Consider the following 27,215-nt stretch of genomic DNA (forward strand, 5'->3'; position numbering starts at 1 on the left):
GCAGCTCACTGTCCTTCAACCTTCCATCCAATGGCACTGCTTAATTTAACCATCTCTCTTAGATTTTGGAAAACCTTTATGGAGTTTTGCCTGTTCAATTTATCCTCCACCTCCCATTGCACATCCCTCCCTCTGTTTTCCTTTACTGTTCACCTCCAGCCAGATGCTTCAGGCTGTTCTCCCATTTACTGTAAATTATTTGACCACTAATTAGCATGTTCCCGCTTGGAATCCTGCAGAGCCTGGAGCTCAGGGATTGGTAATGGGTGCTATGGAATATGCATATCGGAATCAGTTTAAGCAAGTATGATGAATGCAGCTTCCTACTCAGCATCTCAAAGGCTGGGGTTGGCCATCTGCATTTCTAATAGGTTCCCTAGAGCACCACTAGACCCAGGAGCATTTGAGAACCACTCATCTGATTTTATAGATCTAAAAACTGGCTGTGAGGGAGGTGGAGGGACAAGTTCAAGGGTGATCTGAGAGTTCTCTGCAGAGAATTGGGGGAAGGATAGAGATTGCAACAGTCCTTTCTGCCACGTTGGAGACTCATGCAGGTGACAGGTTCAAAGTGACAAGAGATCAAAAGGGTCAACGGCATGAGATTAATGTCAAACTTGTACTTTTCCAGGCCTATTCTCTGCCATGCTGTATTTGTGCGTGCACACGTAAGATAAAGAGAGAGAGAGATAGGCAAACGAAGGGAAAGTACTGTTAGCCTGGATGCAATATGGGCTGTTCAATGCTAAGAAGGTGAATGCTGGACATGCTGGTCAAGGCCTGATCTTATGAAGTCCCCCTCATTCCTCAGTCCACTTCTTCCTTCTCTCCCCACTGCTTTCTTTCACAGCCATTGTGTTGCTTGTTTTTTTATTGTGCAGCCTTGTGTATCATTAGGGATGCTAATATTTCCAAAGCATCTCATAAGGATGATTTAAACAAATGGCATAGCATAGTTATTGTTACAACACTATTTACTGAGCTTCTAGTACTTGCCAGTCCCTGTTATAAAAGCTGGGAATAAAGAGATACAAGGGCACTGCCTTCATGGAGCTCTCATTCTAGTATGGACCACAAGATAAGTCAATACCGATTATTAATATCCCACCTCCCCCTTTCAAAAGAACATCAGTCTAGGAGGAGAGCCTGTTATGGTGACACAGAGGCTATGCCCATACTAATGAGATCCAACAAGTTTATCACTATCAATATTATGTAATACGTTACTCTACTTTCATTTTTAAAAGGAAGCCAGGGCAACTTTCTTATCATCTTTGTTTTTAAGTGACAGTGATGTTCTGGGGAAAATTTGAGAATATGTGTTTTCATTGGAAACAAAATTCTTAGTGTATTTAACCAAGTATGAAATAGGCCTCTTAGCTGCAGTGTAGTGGGAAAAAATATGAGCCTGGAGGTCGGAGGCTTAGTTTTATATGTTGGCCCCAGTGCACTCCAATTGTAGGATTTTAAGGAAATGTGGACGTGTTTCATGCATAACTTGCTCTCCTTAAGAACAGTGACATTCTTATCATTGTGGTGCAGGTAAAATGTGATGTCATTTATAAAGTGAATGGTAGCTTCATCTTCCACCTGTAGAAGAGCATGTTACTGGATCAACATTATAAGTTGATGTTCTTGTACTGTAAACGTTTATTTACTTTTTGGTAATGTGTTATTCATCTTAGAACAATGTGGATGTTTACAAGTTTTTTGTTCTTTTGGTTTTTTTCCTGAGAAAGGTGAGTCCTGAGCTAACATCTGTGCCAGTCTTCCTCCACTTTTTATGTGGGTCACCACCACAGCATGGCTGATGAATGGTGTGGGTTCACGTGGGGGATCCGAACCCACAAACCTGGGCCACTGAAGCAGAGCACGCCAAACTTAACCACTATGCCATGAGGCCAGCCCGAGATGTTTACAACTTTTGAACCAGAGTTCTAAAGGGGTTTAAAGTTAGAAGATGATTATACTGCACTGAGGAACATACCAACCTTCAGAAAGTTCACTGCTACTGTTACTTCACTGTGCTTAAAGCTCGCACACAAAGTCAGTCAACAGTGCTATGCCAAAAGAGGTAGTTAAGTGACTATCACCCTCTGGTTGCTTCTTTTTCTTCTCTTTCTTTGTTTTTGTTTTGGCTTTTGGTTTGTTTACTTCCTTATTGAGGTAATATAGTTGAAGAAAGAGCAATGGAGTGGAATCATGTCCAGCTCTGGTATTAACTTTCATTTCATTTTATTTTCCCTGGTGTGTCCCCAAACGGCTTTGAAGCTGCTCAGTCTAGTCACTTAATCCCTCCACACCTCAGTTTCCATACCTGCAAAATTAAAGAGTTCAACTCTATGATCCCTTCCAAATGAATAGGATTTTATTATCTGTCCTACAGGGGCTTCCTGTTGCCGAGTTATGGGTACACCATCACTGTTTAGCTGTAGAGCAGAGCAGATTGGCTAAAGTGGGGTCTCACCTGGGTCCCTGGCCTAGCCTGTCTGGATCTCTCATCCAGGGGTCTCCAGCTTTGTTAATTTTACTCCATGATTAGGAAGAATCTTTTGAGCAAGAACATCCATTATGTGCTCATTTATTTGTCAACAATATAAATGTACTGCTGTACCAAATTTATAAGTTAGAAAATATGCTAAAAATCTCATTTTAAAAGATGAGAATAATTTCAAATATAAGTTCAAACCTTTACTCACCTTCCCTAGTAGATTGTCTTGTGCCCCCAACTTGAGAGACCGCTGTTGCCGGGACTGAGCTGCATAGCTCAGCAGTTCTGGGAAGTTAACAATCAAATTCAAAACCTGAGACAGGAGAAATAGATATATTTTGTTAAGCTCAGCCATCTGTCCTTGTAAGACCCTCTGTCGTGATTATAACTAGATTTGGGGGTCGCTAATGAAGATGATCACATAGTCGTAAATGAGTGTTCATCATTTGCAAATGAGCACATTGTAACCCCAGGCCTTCTGCAGATAGGGGCCAATACGACAATGTTGGCATCAGAGTGCCTTCCGTCTAGGTACTAGAAAACAGTCCAAGGCTTATGCTGGTCTCTGTATGCTGATGACATTGTATTAGGCATGTGTTTTTGTATCCCTTTGGATATAGTATGTAGTAGATTTTTATCAACATGAAAAAGAGTCTGTGGTGGAAAAGCATGAGCTATGCTCTTTCTATTCAAAACTATGATCAAAGAATTGGGCTAAGGTCTTCAAAGCAAGCTTAAAGAATTTGCAGATAATACAAGGCTAAGAAAATATGCTTACATTTAATATAGGATTAGATTTCAAGACGAATGTAAAATGCTGAAAAAATAAGAGAGAAAAACAAAAAGTTGAAAATTTGGGATACATGTCCAGCCTTGTCTGTAGGGTCAAATGTATCAACTGCAGAGGCGCATCGTGTATGGGAGTCTGGTTGGCAGCAGTTTACAAAAAAGTACTAGAGCTTTAATTGAATTCAAATTCCCTGTGAGCCGACTCTTTGTCAAGGTTAAGAAAGCTAATGCAATCTTAGGTTATATTAATGGAAGTCAATTTCACTGCTACAAGACAAGTGATGCTTCTTAAGTACTTGACACTTTTCAGACTATATTTGGGATAATGTGTGAAATGTTGAGTATTTTGAATTAAGGTTGGCGGGAGGGGTATCAACAAATGAGAGAGAATGCAGAGGTGTGGCCAGAATGATGAGACCTCTAAAAACAGGGATGAGACCTCCGAACTGCCCTTGTTTAAATCACAGAAGAAAAGATGCGGTTTTCAAATATTGGGTGGTGTATTGTATCATCGAAAATGTCAATGTAATGCTTTGGTGAATCAGAAGACAGAACTGGATCAGAAGTCAGGATCAGAATCAACTATTAGATTTTTATAAGAAGGCGTATTATGGTTTTGACAACAAGAGCTATACTTCAGTGGAATGGTATGCATCGGAGTTTGAGTTGCTGTCCCTGGTAGCTTTCAGGCAGGGACTGTCTGAGAGGCTGACTCTTCAAGAAGGATGGATGATGAGTTAAATGACCTTCTAAATCCCATCCACATAGGAAATTCTGTGAGACTTTTAAGGAACTATATCTAGATTGATTAGAACTAGATGCAGTTTGGATGTGTAAAAGTCTAGAAAACCCATAATGATGTTTGCAGCAGACATTTTGCTGCATGCTAAGGTTTCTGGAGGTAGGAGGAGGGATGTGAATTTTGAAAACACTGCCCAGTAATTCATGTACAACAACAGTTTAAGATGGAACAAGAAGAGGCAAGTTAGATTGTTCGCCTAAGTATTTATTCATCCTATACATAAATCTCTATGAAAATGCCTTAAACTATATATTGTGTCTGTTTTCTTCACTTGGAAAACAGTTAACCATGAGTAATATATTCTTCTGTTTCCTCGTATGAAAAACAGAAATAATAATTATTATAATAGTGATATTATTATTTCCTGAATCCCTGAAGAGTATTCACTCCACTATGGGAAGAGAAGAAAGGCGTTGCTTTTATAGGGGGGAAAATGGCCTAAGTTTATTAAAATAGAAAGGTTCTCCATGCCGAGTTTAGTAGGATATGATTTAATTCATTTGGTTTGACTAAATACAAGTTCTGCAATATTTATTAGATACACGTGTCTTGTTGACTATTTAATTTCTGATGAGGCTATTGCTTTCCCCACTTGAATAAGAAGGGGAAATTGTTTGGGAGAAAATTGTCCTAATATGTACAAAACAGCTGCTGGAATCGTGAGCAGCTTGCTCCCCAGCGCTGCAGCCAGGGAGGCTGATGTTGATCAGATCTGCCCTCTCTATCAGGTAAAATTGCAGTTGATGGAAATTACAGTCCCTAGTATCAGAGGACACGGGGATAATTTGGCTGTTCCTAAAAAGGCATAAACAAAATATTGGCTAAGCACAGACAGATGTTAAGGTTATACTCTGTACATGAATTCATGTACTTGAATTCACTTTAATGGGATTGAGCTTATGGTGTAAGATCTTGCAGCTCATTATAACTAAGTTGTTATGGGCTGCTAATTTGCTAGAAGCTGCTGCATCATGAGCTAGCCCAACTGCCTTGATGAGTCTCCTGGTAGTTAATATGGATTAAATGTGGATCTTTTATTTTTTCCCCTGTGGTCTCACATAATGTTATTAGCTTGTCTATGGTGTGACAAATTCAGTGTACCAGGAGCATCTGGTACACTATTCTTTATGACTGAGAATAAGCCTGCAAACTTGATAACGTACATCCATTAAGACACTTCCCCATACTGGGGAGATGTGGAAGGATCTTGACTATGGAAGGAATTTATTGGTCACAGTTCATTTTTCTCTGACATATGTAAACTATTTCAACAGTGGTACGTTTATCAATGCTACTTTCCTACAAGTTCTTGTTTGATTATCAGGATGCAAATATGGATATATTCCTTGTTAGGCTGTACTTAGTTCATTCCCAGCAGAGGAATTTTAAAAAGGAAAAAGAAAAAGAAAATAGAAGAAACTACAACATTCACAGCTTGAAGATAGGTTTAAATTCAGTCTTTTGAAGTTGATCTGAGCATGGATCACACTGAAATGTTCAAGTCATGAAGCTGCTTTAGTAAAGACGGTGTTTTTTTAATCGAATGCATAGTATTATAAGAAATGAGAAGTAGATTCAGATCCTGTTGTCCCATTTGGATTCAAACAAGTTAATATGAGAAGATTCATAGTTTGAATATATTACTACCTAAGGAGTGGAGAAATATATTTCACAGATGAAACAAAAGAGTTGACACACATGTGCACATTACATACCTTATCCAGAATAGGGAAGACCACTGGGTTGGCTGTCACTGTGAGTAATCTTGAATTATTCATTTAACCTCTCTGATTGTCAGTTCCCTCCTCTTTACACAAATGGGTTATATTTCATCCATTATATTCCAAATCCATCATATAATACCTTCACTGGGTCATTTGAAGGTAAAATTATTACAGTGACAATACAGCTGTTATTATACAAATAGTAAAACAATTATGCTATTATATTAGGGTATCATTATAATAAAAATAACACCATCTTACCTGATGTCAGCCTTTTGTAACCTCAGGCCCCTCAATCAATAATAGATGTGACATTAGCAATTAAAAACCACTCTGGAGGCAATGAGGAACAGGAGCTCTGAAAGGTATACAAAAAAAATCACCAGAAAGAAATGTCAACAATATAAATGAAGCAGAAGAGAAATGAGTCTATTTCTTTGGTTGTAGGAGCCAATAGCTATCTGTGTTCACAACCCCAGAGGACTTTACTGTGTCCACCTAATTATGGAAAAGCTCTGCAGTTGACAGGGACATTTAGGGACAGGCAAACTAACATCCTTGCAGTGCAATATCCTTATAATGTAGTACAAGATAAATGTTAACACTATTGACTTTCAGATGTCAAAAAACAGTTAAATTTTATTAAGTATTTTCTTGTCAATGAGACAAGTGAGCTCAATAAAATTTCAAAGGGTTTCTTACTTGGAGTATGGAAATAGATGAGATGTTGCATCACATTCAGTAAATGAGGAAAATCAGAATCATTGTTGAATATTAACCTTTTACTTAAGTCAAAACTTCCTATCTAGTTTGCCTGATGTTCAATCTGGCCCTACACTCCCATCAAACTGAACTCTGATTACTCCCTGAAACACATACACACACATTCAATATTTGCGTATTCTGTGCCTTAATTCATTCTATTCCTTCCATCTGTGATGCTTTTCCTCCACCCTTTCACATGGTCAAGTAGTAACCTCTCGTTGTTCATCTCAGATGCTACCTCAGCATGTGCCATTGTCCTTGATTTCTTCTTTGTCTCCACCCCCTTCCATCTTCTCTAACTGAATGTAGTCTTTGAAATTCCTTATATCTTTCTCATCACAATTTAGCATTTTACTTTGTATTCTAGTTAATGATGTACACATTTCAACTCTTTTACTAGACTTAAAACTATCAACAAGATCTATATTAGAGTTCTCCAGAGAAACAGAACCAATAGGATATATAAATAGATATATAAAAAGAGATTTATTATGAGGGTCAGGGTCAGGTGGTTTTAGGGGATGAGACATCCTGCAGTCTGCCATCTGTAAGCTGGAGGGCCAGGGAAGCTGGTGGTGTAGTTTCAGTACAAACTTAAAGACCTAAGAACCACAGGCGTCAATGGTATAAATTCCAATCTGAGTCCGAAGGTCTGAGTCCAAAGGCCTGGAGAACCAGGAATACCAGTGTCTAAGGGCAGGATAAGATGGATGTGCCAGCCCAAACAGAGAAAGCAAAGTCTTCCTTCCTCTGCCTTTTGTCTATTCCAGCTCTCAATGGGTTAAATGATGCCCACCCGCATTGGTGAGAGTGATCTTATTAGTCTACTGACTCAATTGCCAAACTCCTCCAGAAACACCCTCAGAGACAAAGTGAGAAATAACCTTTTACCAGCTCTCTTGGCATCCCTTAGCTGAGTCAAGATGACACATAAAATTGACCATCACAGGATCTATACCTGAACTAATTTTGTACCCATGCCTCTCCTATCTGTTATTCAGGACCTTGCAGAATGCTTTGCACATAAATATCTGTTGTGCTACTGTTCTTTTATTCATTCATCCCGTAAATGTTTATTTGGCACCTACTATGTGGTGGATGCTAGAGATTTGGATGAAAGATGTAGCAGTGTCCTTGCCTTGAAGCCAAACATAATAAGAATAACTTCAAAATAATTGGAACTTGTGGTTTGCTGCCAGACAAGTAAGCATGAATGTCTCAATTCCCACCTATAGGTGCTGTTAGTGAGAAGGCAGTGTTCCTTTTGCATTTCATTTGTGTACCGGAGAAATCTGATATTGTAGTATATAAGAGAAATTAAGTGACAATACCACCATATTGTTGGGGACAAATTCTGATTTCAAGAGATCTAATGAAAGAACTCTCTGGGAATTTTGGAGCCACTGAAGAGACTTGAGACATCTCTTCATCCTGAAATACTTATAATACTCAGTTCTCCTAGTGCTACCAGGAAAAATCATTAGAGAATTTTATATTAGTAAGATGTTAAATTGTGGGAAAATTGAATATTTTGCCATGAAAATGATATAGCATAAAAGCATATGAGAATGTCAATTTTACAATTAAGTTATTTTAAAATATGAATTTCACAGTTTGGTAAGATATTTGGGGGCTAGATCAATAGAAAGCAAATATCTCCTGATGCTGTTCTCAAAATCAGAGAAGTGTTCTTCCTTCTCTGAAAAGTCTTACTTACATTTCTTGGTGGATAAGCAAAGAGAGAATATCTTTGGATGTGAGAGTAACTGGGTTGTAATTAGCACACTAATTATTTAATTGTAATTAAACAATCAAGTTTGGAAGAAAATGTGACAGGATTAAGTTTTAGTTAATTGTTTTAGGTTATGTCTGTAATTTCAAATTAATAACACTATATATTAACTTGCAAGAATCTATGTCTTTGTATAAACAAAAGAAAAATATGAGTAGGGACAACCAATCAGATTTACTCAACACATTCAATTCCTCAAATGAATACCAAGACTTAAGGGAGACATGATGATGCTCGTTGTAAGGAATATTTCCTTTAATGTTATAAAGTATTGAGCCATTGAAGGGTTAAATGTTCAGAACTATTTATTTTTATCCTTAGGAAATAAGGAGTCACTGAAAGGTATTAAGTAGATGAATAAAGGAATCACATTTGTTAATTTTTTAAAGATAATTTTGGCTATATTATGGAGAACAGATTGAAAGCAGACATGAACAAAGGCACACACTCTAATTAGGATAATGAGTTCAGGGCTCTGAGCAAGAGATATTGATGGCCAGAATTGGAGTAGTATCAGTGGACATAGTGGACAGATCAGAGCTGGAATTGATGGTTAAGACTCTATTCTCAATTCTATCTTGGGATTTTTTTCCCCATACCAAGCAATTCTCTGACACCAGCTGGGTGTCCTACAATGCAACTCAATTCTGACACTGTCTACCTGGAGATAATGTCAAATCTCATAGGTTAAGGACTAAGTCTTACAAGACTTCTTCCAAACACACCCTTCTGATTCCAGTGGCAAGTCCAGGTTGTCACCTTTGGTTGTAACCAACCATCTGGCTTTAGACTGCAGGTTCCAATGACCCTCTCCTTGGGTTTGATTAATTTGCTAGAACAGCTCACAGAACTCAGAGAAAACATTTTACTTACTAGATTATTGGTTTATTATAAAAGGATATATGATCCTTTTAATGTATTTCTATATTTGGTTTGCCAATATTTTGGTTGAGGATTTTTGCATCTGTGTTCCTCAAAATTAGACTATTGAAGGTGAGCACAATGCAGTCTATACAGAAACTGGTAAACAATAATGTACACCTGAAATTACACAATGTTATAGACCATTATGACCTCAATAAAAAAAAAAATTCCTTGCAATGAAAAATAAATAAATAAAAGGGTATAACTTAGGAACAGCCAGATGGAAAAGATGCATGGGGCAAGGTATGGGGGAAGGGCAGGGAGCTGCCATGCTCTCTCCCACGGCACCATTCTCCCCATATCTCCAGATGTTCACCAACCTGGAAGCTCTCCGAATCACATCCTTTTGAAATTTTATGGGGAATTTATTACATAGGCATGATTGATTAAATCATTGGCCACTGGTGATTGATTCAACCTACAGCTCCTTTCCCCCAACCAGAGGTTAGGGAGATGAGACTGAAAGTTCCAATCCTCTAATCACATGGTTGGTTCTGCTGACAATCAGCCCCCATCCCTGGGTGCTTTCCAAAAATTACTCCTTAACACAACAAAAGACACCTTTGTCACTTTCATCTCTTAGAAAATTCTAAGTACTTTAGGAGCTCCATGACAGAAATGGAAATAAAGGCCAACTATATATTTATTGTAAATCACAGTATCACAGTGGTATTTAATGATGTTTTTTAGTGGATATCTAGAGAGGACAAAGTCCAGAATGATACACAAATTTGGGAATTAGGCAACTTGATGGTGCCATTTACTGAGATAGGAAAACAGAGGAGTGGGAGCAGATTTGCAGGTTGAATACTGAGATTCCAGTTTTGGACATGAATCTCTGGGTTCTCCACAGTGGACGTCAGTGGACAGTAAGATATATACCATTTTTGGTTATTGAAGCTGTGGGAATGGATGAGATTATTCAAACTGTGAGAAAATAGAAATTTGAAAGAATCCCAAGGAGGATGTTGGCTTAAGAGAATAAGAGGCCCCCATAGAGAAGAGGAGCAACCAGAGAGCTGGGAAGGAAAGACGGAGAGGGGTGTGTTGAAACCATAATAAGAGTTTGTTCCAGGAACGAAAAAGAGGCCAACAAAGTAAAACGCGGACAAAAGGTCAAGTTAAATGCTGATGGTATTTGGTGATGAGAGCATATATAATTATTTCACTGGTATGAGTATTTAGCTATTTAAATTTCAACAAGGAGCACTGAATGAGAAAGGATAAACTTGGCCTTTTGTCACTCAAACATTTCTGTTCTGAACAGAATTATTTCTATAATTCTTATCCTATAATTCTAGTTAATTGTACAAAAGACATATAAGGGGAGAGAGAGCAATTCATGGTAAAAGATCATAGAAATTTTGCATGGGAAGTGGCACAAAAGTAATTTAACCTCATCTTTTACATTTTATCAGATGCATTTAGTGAGTTTCCTCTAGGCATACACAGTATTGCACACTTTCTTATATTGATCCAAATGTTGTTTGTTGAGGTCATACATTAAATCATCCACCCGTCCATCCATCCATTGTTTATTGAGTGCACTCTGTGCTAGGTGAGAAGGTGATAAGGCAAGGGCATGGGCCCTGCCATCATGGCATGTATGTTCTAAGAGAGAAGACGGGCATGTAATTAAGTGAGTTCAATACAGTATTGTTAGTTCTATATGAGTGGTGGTCATTTCTTCTCAGGTGTAGGAAGAGTGAGGGTGAGGTCGGGAATGGATGTATAGAACAGGTGGTAATTAAATGAGGCAGTGTTGAGATCACCATAAAATTGAAAGGCAAGACATTTTCCCTCAACTTGAGGAACAAGGGAAGAGTGGGCAAGAGAAAGTGGATATTCAGAGCAGTGGGTGCAGAGTGAGGACACGCACAGTCCATTTGAGAGAATGCAAGCCATTGATCTTGGCTGAGCCAAGAGATCTGGTAGTTCCTCTTTCACCCTTTAAATATTGGACAGCTGGTTTCTCCACTACAGTGTAAACATAGGTAAGGATGTTGAAGTATAACTCCTCCCCATCATCATTGCCCTCATTAGGTGTTTCTGAAATTGGCAGTGGTACTCTTAAAAGTTAAGGGGCATTATTAGAAGTATTTCACTTGTAATGTGGACTTGAACAGTACTATCAGTATAATTCTTCCTATGATTGGACATAATTACAATATTTTGTTTCTAGGAAGGCAAGGAAAACTAAAATAAAACAGCATGAAATGGTGAGCTGTAGTCATTCTTCATTAAGGAAATTTGTGTTATTATTTTGGCTGTATTGTTCCTGGTTCTATAGCTCCATTAAAACTGTGAGAATAAATAGTCCATGAGTTTTGAGGGAGTGGCATTCTGAACAGTTAGTTTGAATTAGACTTCTAGCTAATCTTTGGGGAAGCCACTTAATGTCTTTGAATTTGGGATGTCTCAGAAAATAAAATGCTTGCCTCTTTGGATCAGTGTGAGGAATGAACAAGTTAATTCATTTAAAGCATTTAGCAGAGTTTGATCCATGGAAAGTAAATACTTAAAATATTGACTGCCATTATTGTCGACTATTGTCATAAATAAAATAGTCATTCCCAAGCAGGTGTGGGCATAAAAATCACTAGTAGAAAATTTTCAAACTATACATGTCAGGGCCCCATCACCTGTAAGTTTTTATTCTGAAGTTCTGGGTTTTGTACCAGGCATTAAAAAAAGTTCTAGAGATTGTCATGATATAGTTAAGAGTCACCAATATGGTAGTATCACTAAATTTTTTATCAAGTCTGATGGATTTTTACATCACTTTAGACTACGAAGAAATGTGGCCTTCTTTATTTCATGGAGTCCTGCCATTTGGATGAATTAAATAAACTGTGGTAAACATGCTTTATTTGGATAACAAGGCATTTGGCAAGAGCAAAGCAGATGGAATCCAATATATTGAAGGAATTGGTCAGAAAGAGGTATTTCGTTATATTTTTATTTTATTGAACCTGTCCTGGAAAGATGCGTATGATTCCACTTCTGGATGCTGATTCCTGTCATCTGCTGTCTTGCCAGGTGACCCAGGATGACATCGTGGCTGTTTAAAACATTAATCTGTCAGCTTTGTAAACTTTCATGGACAGCTCGTTGCTATAGTTTTTGACTCATCAGTGAGGTCTACAGCTTTACAGTTGACAGTGATTTGTTCCATTCCATCTTGACATCACAGCTTGTTCTTTCCAGACTTGTTGGACACTTTGCTGTGCGCTTCCTATTATTATCCTGTCATTTGTGCCACTTTCCCTTCAGATTTGCCTTTGCAACATGGCTTAGTGGGATGAAATTAACATTGCCAAGAGTTTGTGGCTATGAAGTCAATTCATTCATGTGGAAGGGGAATTAAAAGTGATGTGAGAAAAAAGGTCACCCAGGATTACTTGATAGTACAAATCCTTGATGGCTGCAGAGATGAGGGACACTAGGGAGCAAAAACTCATCTGCATAATGGAAAACTAGTCTTTGATCTTTCCTGCAGAGACTCAAGCCAGAGGACAGAGAACATTCCTGGGCTCTGATCCTCTCCCAGGTAGAAGCACATCTGAGCAGAAGAGCAGTGTTTATACAATGATAATGACCGGAATTCACTTTATAATAAAATATTTCAAAACCCCTGAATAGTCATTTTGCTCCAGTATTGCAAGCAGAGTCACTAAGTCAGATTACCTAAAATTATTGAATCTTAGAGCCAGAAGAGAAATAGCAATGACGTTTCATTCTCTCATTTTACATAGAAGTAGTTGGTGCTTCTAAGAACCAGGTCACATCTGCAGAAAGGATGGGCAAGACATGGGGAGAGTGAACGAAATTTGGAGGCTGTAGCAAGCTTTGGGATGAAATAGATAGTGTTCTGAGACTCCAGCAAGAGGCAAGGAGATATTAGGCAGTGGGCAATCTTAGGCAGGGAAGAGGGAAGAGGTCAGGGTGGAGAAGACGTATATATTGGGTGGATGGTTCATCATACAGGCCAAGCAACCATCAAATGAAGCCTGCAGGAGGCACACAGATAGTCTAGAGAGGCAGAGCATCGGTCCCCAGGAAGGGTGAGTTGTTAAAATGCTCCTGTAAAGGTCCCAGGCCTAGAGAATGATTGCTTTGTTTATTACCCAGGGGTTTGCTCAAAATGAAACTAGGTATGGACCCAAATTCTAGAAACAGAGGATACAGTAACTTCAGTTATTCTTTAAGCCTTCCTAACTTGGAATCAGACCAACCCCTTTGTATGGGATATGTAGATAATCGAGAGGACCAGCCTGTGCAAATTAGAGCATCCTAGCTCAGGACATTCAGCAGATGGTACAAAGACCAGGGGCACTTTAGGGTCACTATACTCTGACATGTCCTCCTTTGCTCTGAGGGTCCCAAGTTCTTTTAGAAAACGACCTGAACTCCAAGTAAGAATTCAACTCTTGCATTAACTCTTGCTCCCTTGCCAACATGGCAATACAGCTTTTTAAAAGGGACAACCCTATAAACCTAGAAAATGGGTGAATAAAGAATCGTATTTCACCAAATTTGAGAGGACATGAAGAAAACAATGAACTATCACATGCTATCAAATATGTCATCCCAATTTGAGAGATAGTAAACCCAGAGATATTAAAGTGTAAAAAATGTTATGTCTTAGAACTAATAAAATTTGATATACTTGATATACTTACCACGTAGATACAAAAATTGGAAATGACTCATCACACCCAAGAAAATGGAATTCTAAGCTGTAGGAGAAGTAAAAACATACTCTAACTTATAAGGAAAGTCTTTTAAAGATTTGTAGGAGTTGGGATGTGGGGCATGAAGTACAGTCACAAGGAGGAGATTGGCTGAAAATCTATTTAAATATCAGTTTGGGAAAAAAAATCAATTCGACTCCCAAATCTCTGACCCCACCATACACAGCTGGAGGACTGTTCCTCCTCCATACTGGCAGAGACTAGAAGTTTATTTTCTTGAGGGGATGAAATTAGAGTCTTAACTCAGAGACCGCAAGGAAGAGTGTTAAAAGTTGGGTATTGAAAGTTGGGAGTGGGAGTAAGTGAAATTTACTTACCAAATTTTGAGCCCCTCCCTTTCACCCTGCCGCCAGCCTCTAGCCCTACACAGTTTTTGGAACAAGGACAGTCAAATGTGAACAGTCACAGCTGGAGCTTGGGAGAGTCTTCTCTGGGAGTTCTGTATGGACACCCCCAGTGGTTTTCCTGGAAAGCGCAGCTAACAAGCCCCGCTGACATCAAGAGTCTGATCTGCTCTCTACCCGCCATTCAAACAAGAGCAGACTGCCAGGGAACTTGAGATGTTTCAAAAAGCCTATAACATGAAAGATAGATTCTAAAACAAATAGGAAATAGTTGTAAAATAGGAACTATGCAGAGAGAAGAAGATAACATTAACATCACTGAGAAAGAAAAGAGATGATTTCACATGCATAAAATGAATACTGGATGATAATGAAAAGGAATATTCAGAGAACAAAAACCTGGTCTTAGAAATTGCAAATATAATAACAACAATGAACCACTTGTTAGAAACTTACATGATGAAATTGAGGAAACTTTCCAGAAAGTAAAATTAAAAGATAGAGAGATGGAAAACTGGAAGAGAAAAAATATTTAAAGAAGAAACTTAGGGAACTGATGTAGATTTTAATATCTGAATGATGAGTTAAAGAAAATTAGAAAATGAAGAGAATAGTATTATTTTTTTCAATAGAATTATAGAATTGCCTAGAAGTGAACAATATGTTTCTAGATTTAAAGGTCTCACTAAAGGTCCAGAAACTGTCTAAGAATAAATTTATATCAAGACACATCACAATAAAAGTTCAGAACGTACCACAGCTAGAAGGACCCACAACTAAAATATACAACTATATACTTGGGGGATTTAGGGGGAAAAATCAGAAAAAATAAATTTCAGAAAACTAGGACCAAGGGAAGATGCAACAAGTTTTTTGGGAGAAAGTAAAGGCAAATTTCATACAAAAATGATAAGAACTCAGAATGTTTCACACTTCTCAGCAGCAACACTGGAAGACAGAAGATAATGAAGCTATCTCAAAACTCCAGGGGAAAATTTACTTCCAAGCTAGAATTCTCCACTTCTGTACCCAGCCATAGGACTAAGTCTGAGAGTAGAATAAAAATGTAGTAGACATGCAAGGTCTCCAAAAACTGCCTCCCATTCACTCCCTCTCAAAAGACATTTTCCACCAGAAAAGGAAATAATGTAGGAAAACAAAGAAGATGACAATTCTAGGAAAAAGGGAATCCACATAAGAGAGGGACAAAGGGAATCCCCAGCATGGAGAGGAAGGGAGGTCCCAGGATGAGAGCTGTGCAAACAGGGCAGCCAGGCCAGATTAGAGCAGGTTGGAAGGCACCAGAACAGATTGCTTCAGTGGATGAAACTGATATGTGATTTCCTGTGTTTGATAGTGTTGAGAGAAGTTGATGGAAATCAAGGGAAGTTTTTGGTTGGATTCATGATAGGTACATAGACAACTGAACAAATGCACAATGACAGCAAAAAAGATGAACCATTCACTTAAGGAAGCCAAATTGTTGCATATTGATGTTAAAGAAATTATACTATGATGTTGTTCTACCTAAAATTACAGTTTGACTATATGGGGAACATGGGAGAAGATGGAAGATGTGTATGTGCGTGATGGCAGAGGAGCAAATGGAGCTGAATCCTTGTCTTCCATTATAGGAAATCAGTGGATGAGGTCTATCACTGACAATTCAGGAATGACTATCAGGAAGTTAATAGAGATGGACATATGAATCAGAAACAGGAGTTAAAAGCTCTTGCCTCTGAAGAAGAGGAAATGAGAAGACAGGGATTACTGGTGTTTTTCAGATAAACTTGACAAATATTTGACCCATTTCAATTTGTGCAAGTACAATTTGATTGAAAAACAATTGACAGTCATTTTCCCTTATACAGTTAGAAATATAGATGTCTATTAAATTATATATATTATTTTATATATTTATATATTTTATACTTTATATATATATATATATATATATATATATATATATATATATATATATACACACACACACACACACACACACATACAGACAGGCACTGATTTGAAGGGAAAAAAAGTGAAGAAGGGGAAATTTAAACAAAAGAAACATCTCCTAAACCTTTAAGAGCTCTTTCAAGTAAGAGTTGCACATTTTTATTCTTACAATTGATCAGCGTACTGAATTCTGAGAATAACATGATGATGAAGACATTTCACAGAACTGTTGATTTTCTTAAGTACTACAGGAATATTCTCACCTTCACTTGTCATCATGAAATACCGTCTTTGAATGAAAATTATTTCATAACAAACAACGTGTCCATTCCCTTCCAGGAAGCTTGATACCAGCATCTTGGGTCTCTCATTCATAAACATTTACTTAGCTCCAATTATATATCAGGCATTTTGCTCACAGATAAAATGGTAAGTTAGGACCTAATCCCTTCCTTAAGAAATTCACAGTCTGGAAGGATATAAACATTAGAACAGATAATCATGATAAAATACAGAAAGTACAAGAACAAAGGTAAAAACTGATTATCATTGAAACACAGGTAATACACTACAAGAGTGTTATACACTCTTGAGGAGTGGAGATCAGAACAGATTGCCAATAAAGGAACTTAGACCTTCTGTCGCTCATTATTGGACTTTCCTTTCTCATCAAACTTGAGCCAGCAGGAGGAACGAGTTGTCTTTGAGGCCTCACGGAGGAGAACCATGGAGCCTTCACTCCCATGACTAAACCTCTCAAATCCCATGCTCCTTTCTGCTCTTCACCCTCATGCCTACCACTTAGCTGCTTCCATTAGGATACGTGAATATTTTGCACAAGACTTCCATTTTGTCTCTGGGTAGATGCCAGTCCTCAGTATGCTTTTCTCCTACAGGAGAGGCTGACAAAAATGCCACGATATCTGAGCATGTATGGTCCACGTGCAGTCTCAAGATATGTTTTGGGTCCTCCTTCCCACTTTCTCTAGTTGACATGGTCAGCTTGAATCTTAAGTCATTGGATTCTAGCAATCAGATCTACACTGTAGAAGACATCTTGTCTTCCACTATCTCGCATCTCGTCTATCTTCTCCGTCCTCTGCTTCTGTTTAGTCTCTTTTCCATCTTCTCATATTAGTAAAATCATGGCAAATCTATTTTTACTTAATTCACTGTTCAGTCTAAAGTTTCCCATTTCCTCAAGTCTAGCTTGTATGATGCCAACTGATACTATGTCACAATGGTAAGTAAAATATTTATTGAAGGAATTAATGAAACTTTAAGTATGTTTTTTCTGATCTTAGTTTTTATACTGAGTTAGCTAAGCCCCCTCAAGAGACTTTACATGCTTTTATTCTTATAAGGATATGTAATAAACCCCATTCGATTAAGCCAAAGTAATGATTAATTTAGACTCTTTAGGAAAAGTTATAAAACTAAATGATAATTTTTCTTGTAATCCTAATATATGACTCAATGGTGTGCTATTCTAGGAGTGAAAATAATTTAAAATCCGGCCCTTAGTAAATTTTAATGAACTTTGGCATCATATATCTGCTACTTTTATAAATTTTTGTAATCTCTAAAACAAGAATGTTTCCATATAGTGGGGAGATTTAGGTTCTTTAACACTACTTCGATTTTTCTTAAAACTTCCTTTACCACAGTGTGTCCTCTCTAATCCATCCACTATTCTTAATTCCTATGAAATCTCAATTTATCTGGACGGTTTCTTAACCATGGTTTTTGGGTATTTTTTTAACACTCGTGTTTAAATATAATTGATAGACAAAAGACTGCCTATATTTAATGTATTTGATGAAGTTGGACAGATACGTATACCCCCAATACCATCACCACAATCAAAGTAATAAGCATATCCATCAACTCCAAAACTTTCCTCATGTCTCTTTGCTTTTTTTTTTTTTTTTGGTGATAAGAACACTTAATATGACATCTACCCTCTTAAATTTTTAAGTGCACAGCACAATATTATTAACTGTAGGTACTCTGTTGTATGGAAGAGCTCTAGAAATTGTTCGTCTTGTATAACTGAAACTTTATACTCATTGAACAATTCCCCATTTCTCCCTTCCCTAGCCCATGGCAATCACCATCCTATTTTCTGCTTCTTATAAGTTTGACTATTTTAGATACCTCATATAAGTAGAATTATGCAATTTTTGTCCCTCTATAACTGACTTATTTCACTTAGCCTAATGTCTTTGTGGCCCTTCCTTGTTGTTGCAAATGGTACAGTTTCTTTCCTTACTAAGGCTGAATAACATTCTAGTGTATGTGTATACTACATTTTCTTTATCCATTTGTCTGTTGGACATTTAAGTTGTTTCCAGATCTTGGCTATCGTGAATAATACTGCAATGAACGTGGGAGTGCAGCTAGCTCTTCTAGATCCTGATTTCAATTCTTTTGGATATATATGCAGGAGTAGGATTGCTAGACCATATGGGAGTTCTATTTTTAATTTTTTGAGGACCCTCCATACTGTTTTACATAGTGGTTGCACCATTTTACATTTCCACCAACAGTGCACAAGGGTTCCAATTTCTCCACATCCTTGCCAATACTTATCTTTTTTTAAAAAAAATATATAATAGCTGTCCTAACAGCTATGTATTTAAAATACTATGTATTTTAAATATATAATAGCTGTGTGGTGATTTCTCATTGTGGTTTTGATTTGCATTTCCCTAATGATTAGTGGTGCTGAGCAGCTTTTCATATACCTGTTGGTGATTTGCATATCTTCTTTGGAGAAATGTCTATTCAAGTACTTCGCCTACTTTTAAATTATTTTTTGTTTGTTTTACTGTTGAGTTGTATGAGTTCCTTATGTGTTTTGGAAATTAACTCCTTTAAATATTTTCTCCCATTCCATAGGTTGCCTTTTCACTTTGTTGGCTGTTTCCTTTGCCAAAAGGAAAGGAAGCTTTTTAGTTTGGTGTAATCCTACTTGTCTATTTTTGCTTTTGTTTCCTCTGCTTTTGTGTCATATCATTTTTTGTAGCCTGATTTACATCACCATTTCTCCACTGAAACTGCCCAGCAGGCCAGACTAGTGGTGTTTTGCTCCATAACTATTCTTCCATTTATTTTACTGGCTTCTCTTGTTCCTTATGCCCTCCAAATCCAGATAACCTTCAAAGATCTTTCTTCATGCTTCTTCTCACCTTTATTTATAGTCTCACCTTTAGTGAATTAATTTTTTTTTAAAGATTGGCACCTCAGCTAAAGTGTTGTCAATCTTCTGTTTTTTTCTTCTTCTTCTCCCCAAAGCCCCCCACTACATAGTGGTATATTCTAGTTGTAGGTCCTTCTGGTTCTGCTATGTGGGATGCAGCCCCAGCATGCCTTGATGAGCAGTGCTAGGTCTGTGTCCAGGATCCAAACTGATGAAGCCATGGGCCGCTGAAGTGGAGCACACGAACTTAACCATTCAGCCACCGGACTAGCCCCTCAGTGAATTAATTTAATACCACGTATACACTTACAACCAGTATTGCAAATTCGTGCCTTTATTTTTCCAGTTGATTTCTTGGGTACCCACCTGGCCTTATTAGCAACATCCCTCTCTTGAATGTTCTTCCACTTCAAAGTCTCTAAGAAACCTAGAGAATTATTCAGTCCTCAGAGGTCTATCCTCCCTCCAAACATCAAACTGAGTGAGAACTGGAGGATGTCATCTTTCCATGCACACCATGGTTTAAGTACCCCCAGTGGAACAGAAGCCCATTCACTGTTGTGACGATGCCCTAGATGATACTATAGAGCATTTAAGCCACAGGAGAGTCCCCAGTTTGAGAATCTCAATTGCAGCTCTTCTAGTTCCCAATTCCAAGGTCAGTTTTTAATTCCAACCATAATACCACAGCAGGACCAACTCTTAGGTCCTGAGAGTTCCTGCCCCCAAGGATGTGCTGTGGCAAGAACAGCCCTCCCTATGAGCCTTAGGCCCTTGGGTTGAGGTAAGGTAGGAAATGGTTGTAATATAAGCTACCTGCAGTAAGGCGTTTTAGAACGTGATCTCCAGAGTTCATAGAAATAAAAATTATTTAAATAACGAGTCTTAATATGAATGTTAATGAACTTCATGCTTTACATTGGCATCGTATGTCCTCTGTATTAACGGACTGCTAAGGTCTCCAAAACAAAAGAGTTGAAAGTATTGGGAATATTTAGACCATCGCATATTAATGCGTTCCTTCAACATTCCGCTTCTCTATATCCAGATCTCCTAAAACACCATCCTTGATCTCATTCTCTTTCCTACTTTGGAAGGAAGAATTTCTCTCCTGGCTCAGGCTAATCCTTTCACCTTAATTACTTTAACATTTTTGTAAAGATAGGAGAAAACGGAACCTAGGAAATAGCAGTTTGATGATGTTTACACAAGGTAATACACTTAAAGCACTGAGCTGGGTGTAGATACATTCATTTAACAGATATTTATTGGGCACCTACTGTGCATCAGGACTGCTCTAGGCACTAGACACACTGGCAACCCAGCAGGCAAAATCTCCACCTGATACACTGTCCCAGTAATTAAGCTTTCAATAGTAAGTGGTCAATAAAAATTTTGGCCTCCAATGTTGTTATGCTTTGTGTTGTAGTAATAAAATATAGGATTTTAGATGAAAAAGTGAAACGTCCTTGCTCCTCGAGGACCTTAACATTTACTGTGTGCTTCTTAGTGATGCACGGAGGGAAAATTCACTTAATTACTTGCTTGTTTCATACATACAATGACAAAGGTAAACATTTATTGAATAGACATTTTAAAAAGGCAATACATTGATTCAGTTTCCTTAATAAAGAAAATGTCAATTCAATTAAAAAATCATTGTGCAAAAAAAAGCAACCAGTAACCTAAAGTAGCCTCTATTTTTAGTACCCTAATTGTGAACAACATTAAAGAAAATGTGTAAAAATGTAAGTACTTAACTGGTTAGGAGTTCATTTAGTGTGAATTTTTAAATACAGTGGAAAATATGCGTTTACAAATCAGGCATGAGGGGAAAAATTGTTAATTCTTAAAACACCTTCTAGCTTTCAGCTCAGATAAAGTAACAGGGCCCAGAAACACTTTCCTTTCTGAAACAGGAACAAAAATGTATACAGTGTAAAACAAAAATTTTCAAGACATTGAACTTTAGGCAATGAAGGAGCATGGTTCTTAAGAAACACAAAACAAATCAAGTGAGCCCAACAATTGCCCAGCTTCCTGCCTTGAGAGAGTTTCCCCACAACAGTGCAGAAAGGGGGACCCATTCAGAGCCCAGAGGACTCTTTGAATTGGCGAGACAGTGCTGAGAGTCCAGGGAGGTAAAAGTGGCTAGAATTTGAAGGACAAAACAGAAGAAAGGTGATCGCTGCTCAGAGACAGAACACTCAAGATCTGCAGAAGGTCCCCTTCTACTATTTGGCAGAGAACTGAGCAGCCTGTATGTAAGAAAACCTCCAGGGAGCAGGGAATGAACCATCTGAAAGGATGGGAGGAAATAGTAGCTGGTGTTCACACCAGAGCCAGGAATTTGTGCCTGTACCCACCAGCCAAACTGGGAAACCCCATAATTCATAGGACGTAGAGTAGAGTACTCAGAAGCGTCTGCCTAGGAAGTGTGGAGTAATTAGCCCTAGACTAAATGCTGTTCTGTTCCCCCTAATGAATCCTAAATGCCAGCCTCAAATGTATCATGTTGCCTCCAAGTACCTTAACTGTGCCTGAGAGCAGAGCTTAAGATATATGTAGGAATATGAAGATACCCAGAACACAACAAGGTAAGATTCAGAATGTTTTATGTGCTATCAAAGATCACCGTGACGTATGTGGAGGAGCGGAAATGTGGCTCATACTAAGAAGAAAAATCAATCAGTTGAAGCTGACACAGATGCTAGAATTAGCTAATCAAGACGTTAAAATGCTTTTTATGTGTGTATTCCATATGTTCAAAAAGGTAGAGACATTAAACATATAAAAAAGACTCAAGTGAAACTTCTAGAGATGTTTGATTCATCAATGTCTGCGATAGAAATAGACTTGACAGGGTTGAGGGTGGATTAGATGTCGCGGAAGACAAGATGGGTTAACTTGAAGACACCAATAGAAACTATCCAAAATGAAACACAAAGAGAAAAAAGTGTTTTTTAAAATGGAAAAGATTCCATGAATTGTGAGACAAGTCTAAGTGACCTAATATATTCTTAATTATAGTCACTGAAGGAGAGGAGATAGTGGGGAAGAGAAGAAAAAGTTTGAAGAATTAATGCCTGAAAAATTTCCAGACTTGATGGAAACAATAAATCCACAGATCCAAGAAGCCTAATGAGCCCTAAGCATAAGATACATGAAGAATAGTACACCAGGGAACTTCATAATCAAATTGTTCAGCACCAGTGATAAAGAGAAAATCTTAAAAGGAGGCAGAGAAAAATGACACCATGTATACAAAGAAACAAAGATAACCAATATTATAGTTTTTTTGGTCAGAAACAATGCAAGTGAGAGGACAGTGGAACAAAAATGCCTTTCAAAAATGAGGACAAAACAAAGATTCTTGTTAGGCATGTGAAGCCAAAAGAATTCATCATTGAAAGAACCACATCGCAAGAAATATCAAAGGAAGTCTTTCAGACAGAAGGAAAACGATGCCAGATGGAAAAATAGATCTACACGGAGTGACGAAGAGCACTGGCAATTGTGAAATTGTGACTGTATGTTTGGAAGGCAGCTTGCATGAAAAGTGTCTGCTGTCACCTCCCTCTCATAGGGCGGGTGTGAAGAAGACATCGTGAGACCACAGCCTTCAGCAAGCACACCCAGGGGCAGGTCTGTCTGAGCAGAAGCCCAAGAAGCTTTATGAATCCTGACTCAGATGGCTGCCTGTCTTGCCATATTGGACTACTGGTAACATATGCGACCATGCTGCAAATGAAAGTACTTTAGATAATACAAATAATGTTGCCCTCTACCTATGAGGAGCTCTGTATGGTCTTTAAGTATTATGTTTTCAAGGTGTTATCAACTCAAAGATATGAGATGATTTCCTGTTACACAGATTTAAGATAAAATATTTTGTCATAAAGCCCGGAAATGAAAAATCTTCTAGAACTTGGGTATTTTTTGTGGAAAAGAACTGCCAAAAATAAGCAGTAGAACTCACGGGGAGGGGAAGGAGAGGTTAGATGCACACAATACTTTCAGCAGAAGTCTTGGTGTTCATTCCTTATGAATAATCTTTACTGCCCTTCAGAATATACAAGAATAAAAACTTGAGCTCCAACAACAACACGCTTCCTCAGTTTTAGCACTTTCAAGGGAAAAGTTGAGCTCTCATTTGTAAAGCATCTCTTACTTAGATCCCTGAAATAACTTCAACAGAAAAAAGATCTGCTCCTCTGGAAAAGAGCAAGGATATTTTTAATATATGTAAATCCTACTTTTTAAAGGTCTCACCCAAGAGTGTCCCAAGGTAGCACATTCAATAAACTCATCTTTTCTGGAAGGACAAATTTCTGCAATATTGGGAGTTTGAGTTTTCCCAAACTGACCCCTTTCTTATTCTGCAGTATTTCAGCATTACTGTTTTCCCATCCTCAAAACATAACTGTGCAGATAACATTTCTTAAAAGAAGTTAAATGTGACATTGTAAAAACTTTTCTGGAAATTTTTAGTTACAATGCATGATTTGCTATAATTATATTTATTAAAAATCTTAAGTATATGGAAAAATAAAACATAAAGATTAAAATATGATACAAAAATCCTGTGGTTGGAAGAGCTAAGATCCTTGATGTGCTGATTAAACCATTTGTCATTCAGGTTACTCCTTTAACTATGGGTTTCAGACAGCTTGTAGAAGCATTCTTCATTAGTTCAACTGGCTATTTTTTAAGGTGATATAGCAGATATCTCAAAGGTTATTCACTTGGTAATTAGACTGTAGAATCAGGATCATTGCCGTTCGGATGGAATTTAAAGCATAAAGAAGTGTAGGTTTGAGCGTTATTTTTCTTCAACATACAGTATGTAATTAATATGAGGATCAAATTAGTATAGTAGAGGCAGCTAGAAGACCAATAGGAAATAAGCATAATATTCCAAATGATAGAAAAATGAATTGTTTCTTTATTAAAGGTTACGCTTTTGGTGACAGGAGTATTAATATCTGTTGGGTGCTGGCCATCTGCCAAACATGGCAGAGAGGTTAATTTTTCACAGACAATTTCTCATTTAATCCTCACTTCAAATTTATGAAATAAGTACTCTAAACCCATTTTAAAGATAATGAAACTGATATTTAGAAAGATTTAATAACTTATTCAAGGCCCTGCAGCTGGTGGGTCCCAGGACTATGGTATAAACTCAGGTTTGTCTGAACTGCAAATCCTTCTTTGCTTCCACGTTGACATCCTCTACTTCTCAAATTTGGCATCTTGGTAAATCGTATTTTTCCCCTCGATCATCCTGTCATTTTGGTCTGAATTCCACTTTGCAAATAGATGATAGAATTAATCTTTTTGGTGGTTTTATTTCAGGAATTACAGTTTGAAAGACTGACCCGAGAGCTGGAGGCAGAACGCCAGATCGTAGCCAGCCAGCTGGAGCGATGCAAGCTTGGATCAGAGACGGGCAGCATGAGCAGCATCAGGTACTGGGCACACTGCTCTTTGCAGTTCTGTGCTTTGAGTTGCCAGTGGAAGTAAATTGTGGTGTTTATCTTCTCCTTACAAACCTGCAGTGGAACTGGAATGTTCAGTCAGATGTTGAAAAGGAATTGTAACCGACCTGATTTAGGATGTTCAAAAGGTATCCTAAATGGCCTGATTTGTGCTTGAGACTCCTTTAAGAAAATTAATACCTGCCTCGAATGCACATTATGCAAATTTTACACGAAGGGAGGCTTTGCATTCACTTAACTTCCTGGAAATCAGGAGATGCTATATCAAAATCTCCCAGTTTGTTTTTGGTTTTTGGGGTTTTTTTTCTTTTTTGTAAATGATCCAGATTTGTAGTTTCCAGAAATGAAAGAAAGAGCATTTTATGTACCCTATATTGTTTGCTAATGTTTGATGCTAAATTATAAAATTGCTCCTCAAATATCAATCACACCTGCAATTCCCCATGTGTAAAAATATTTCAGATTTATAGATAGGATGATTATTCAATTGGAGTCGGTTTGTGATTATGAAATATTTAAAAAACAAAACAAAATAAAACTTAGTCACTTGACCACACAATAAACTATCTGCCTTAGGACCATGTTTTCATATTTAAAAATTTAAGTGTGTATAACTGTGTGTGAGTGTGAGTGTGACACTGTGTGTGTGAAAGAAACATAAGTAAAACTCTACAAGATTTAACTTTCATTTCCCAAAAATGCATCGTGCTTCCTGCCATCTTGTTCTATGTTGTGTTTTTGACACTCTACACTTTTATGGAAGTGTCTTAGTTAAGGAAACAATGGATGCTGGTGCATAAACTCCAACAGTATGGTGACACAACACTATAGAAGAAGTTTGCTTCTCATTCATGCAACGAATAGAGGCCGGGGATGCTGGTCAGGGACTGCTTCCCCGCTTCCCCTCCGTGCAGTGATGAAGGACCCAGCTTCTCTCTTGAGAGCCCTGCCATCCCCTGTGGCTTCATCATCAGTTGCATTGTCAATTGCATCACTGCACTCACAGTCCATTGATGAGAACCAGTCACATGGCCTCTTGTAGATGGAATTCTAGGGTCTACAGCCACTCTGATCAGGAAGCAGGAGCATATGTGTCGGGGTCTCTAAGCTGTCTGCTGCCACAAAAGAATTAAAAATCATTTATCTGTTGCTTTAAAATGTTTTATCATTGTGAATTTGTAGCTGGAATGTTTCCTATTCTAGGCACCCGCCGTTAGTCGTTTAATATTATTCTTTTCTTTGTCAAATAGAGGTAAAGTTTTAAATGGAAACCATTCCACCCCTTGTTGTTAGACTAGGATACTTAGATGGAATACTGTTTTCAATTGCAAAGCCTTATTTAGGATATGTAGAAGCATATCCACTTCTGTATCCAAGTACCTAGGCTATAAGTAGCTGCAAATAGGTGCATTGTGATCTCTCAAACTCATAACAGACTTGTCTGAACATTCAGATTAACCAAAGCAGGGCAGAAAAGAAAAGGGAAAAGTGAATTGTAGCCACTTGAAATTGTTTCCAGAAGGTTGACTGGTTGAAGGTGGTGAGACTACGGTAGGAAGAAAAATAATACTTGTAAGAGTATATTTGACTTAGTACATGTGGCTATACCTATTTGAAGAGCTTTTTGTCAATGGTGAACATAGCTAAGACTGTCAGGATTTTTAGATCTATACGCACCGTAGAGGTGATGCCTATTTTGCTTTGAAACCCTTTGTCTCGCTGTCAGTTGTATTTCCTGTTCACAGCATATTCCTAATCTTTCTGTGTGATATCCTTGCATAGTATACGTCTTTTATTTTCTTTCACCCACTCCCAGCCCCTGGCAGGAGCAGGTCTAGTGGGCCATGTTGTATCTTATGCCTCAATTCCCAACTTTTGATTGGATTAGAATGGATTTCTGACCCAAGGGTAATTCGTCCAGTGACCAGCCTGTGACAAATTGGGCCCTTACTCTTAAGAATGTGAAATAAGTGACCCTAAATCTTGACATCCAATGGTGGTGCTAGTGGTTGGTGGCCATGTGGATTGTGTGCTAGCGTGGGAATCGGTGGTGATAGAGAGCAGTCCAACACAGAAAGACCATATTGTGCCTGAAAGTCAAAGAGACTGTTAGTTATCATTAGGACTGGCTGCATTTCAGATGTTGCATTTATGAGATTATCTTTTAAATTCTT

General features: G+C 37.9%; 1 protein-coding gene across 8 annotated transcripts in view; it reads left to right on the forward strand.

Moving 5' to 3' along the window:
* The window catches only part of CTNND2 (catenin delta 2), an 888,536-nt gene that overhangs the window by 304,983 nt on the left and 556,338 nt on the right, over nucleotides 1-27,215 (forward strand). For all 8 annotated transcript variants that reach the window (XM_023625841.2, XM_070246034.1, XM_023625845.2 and 5 more), the window contains one exon: nucleotides 24,899-25,011. In XM_023625841.2, the coding sequence (XP_023481609.1) occupies nucleotides 24,899-25,011 (113 nt within the window). The remainder of the gene's footprint in view (nucleotides 1-24,898; nucleotides 25,012-27,215) is intronic.

This window comes from Equus caballus, chromosome 21 (assembly GCF_041296265.1).
Source record: "Equus caballus isolate H_3958 breed thoroughbred chromosome 21, TB-T2T, whole genome shotgun sequence".
NCBI classification, from domain to species: Eukaryota; Metazoa; Chordata; class Mammalia; order Perissodactyla; family Equidae; genus Equus; species Equus caballus.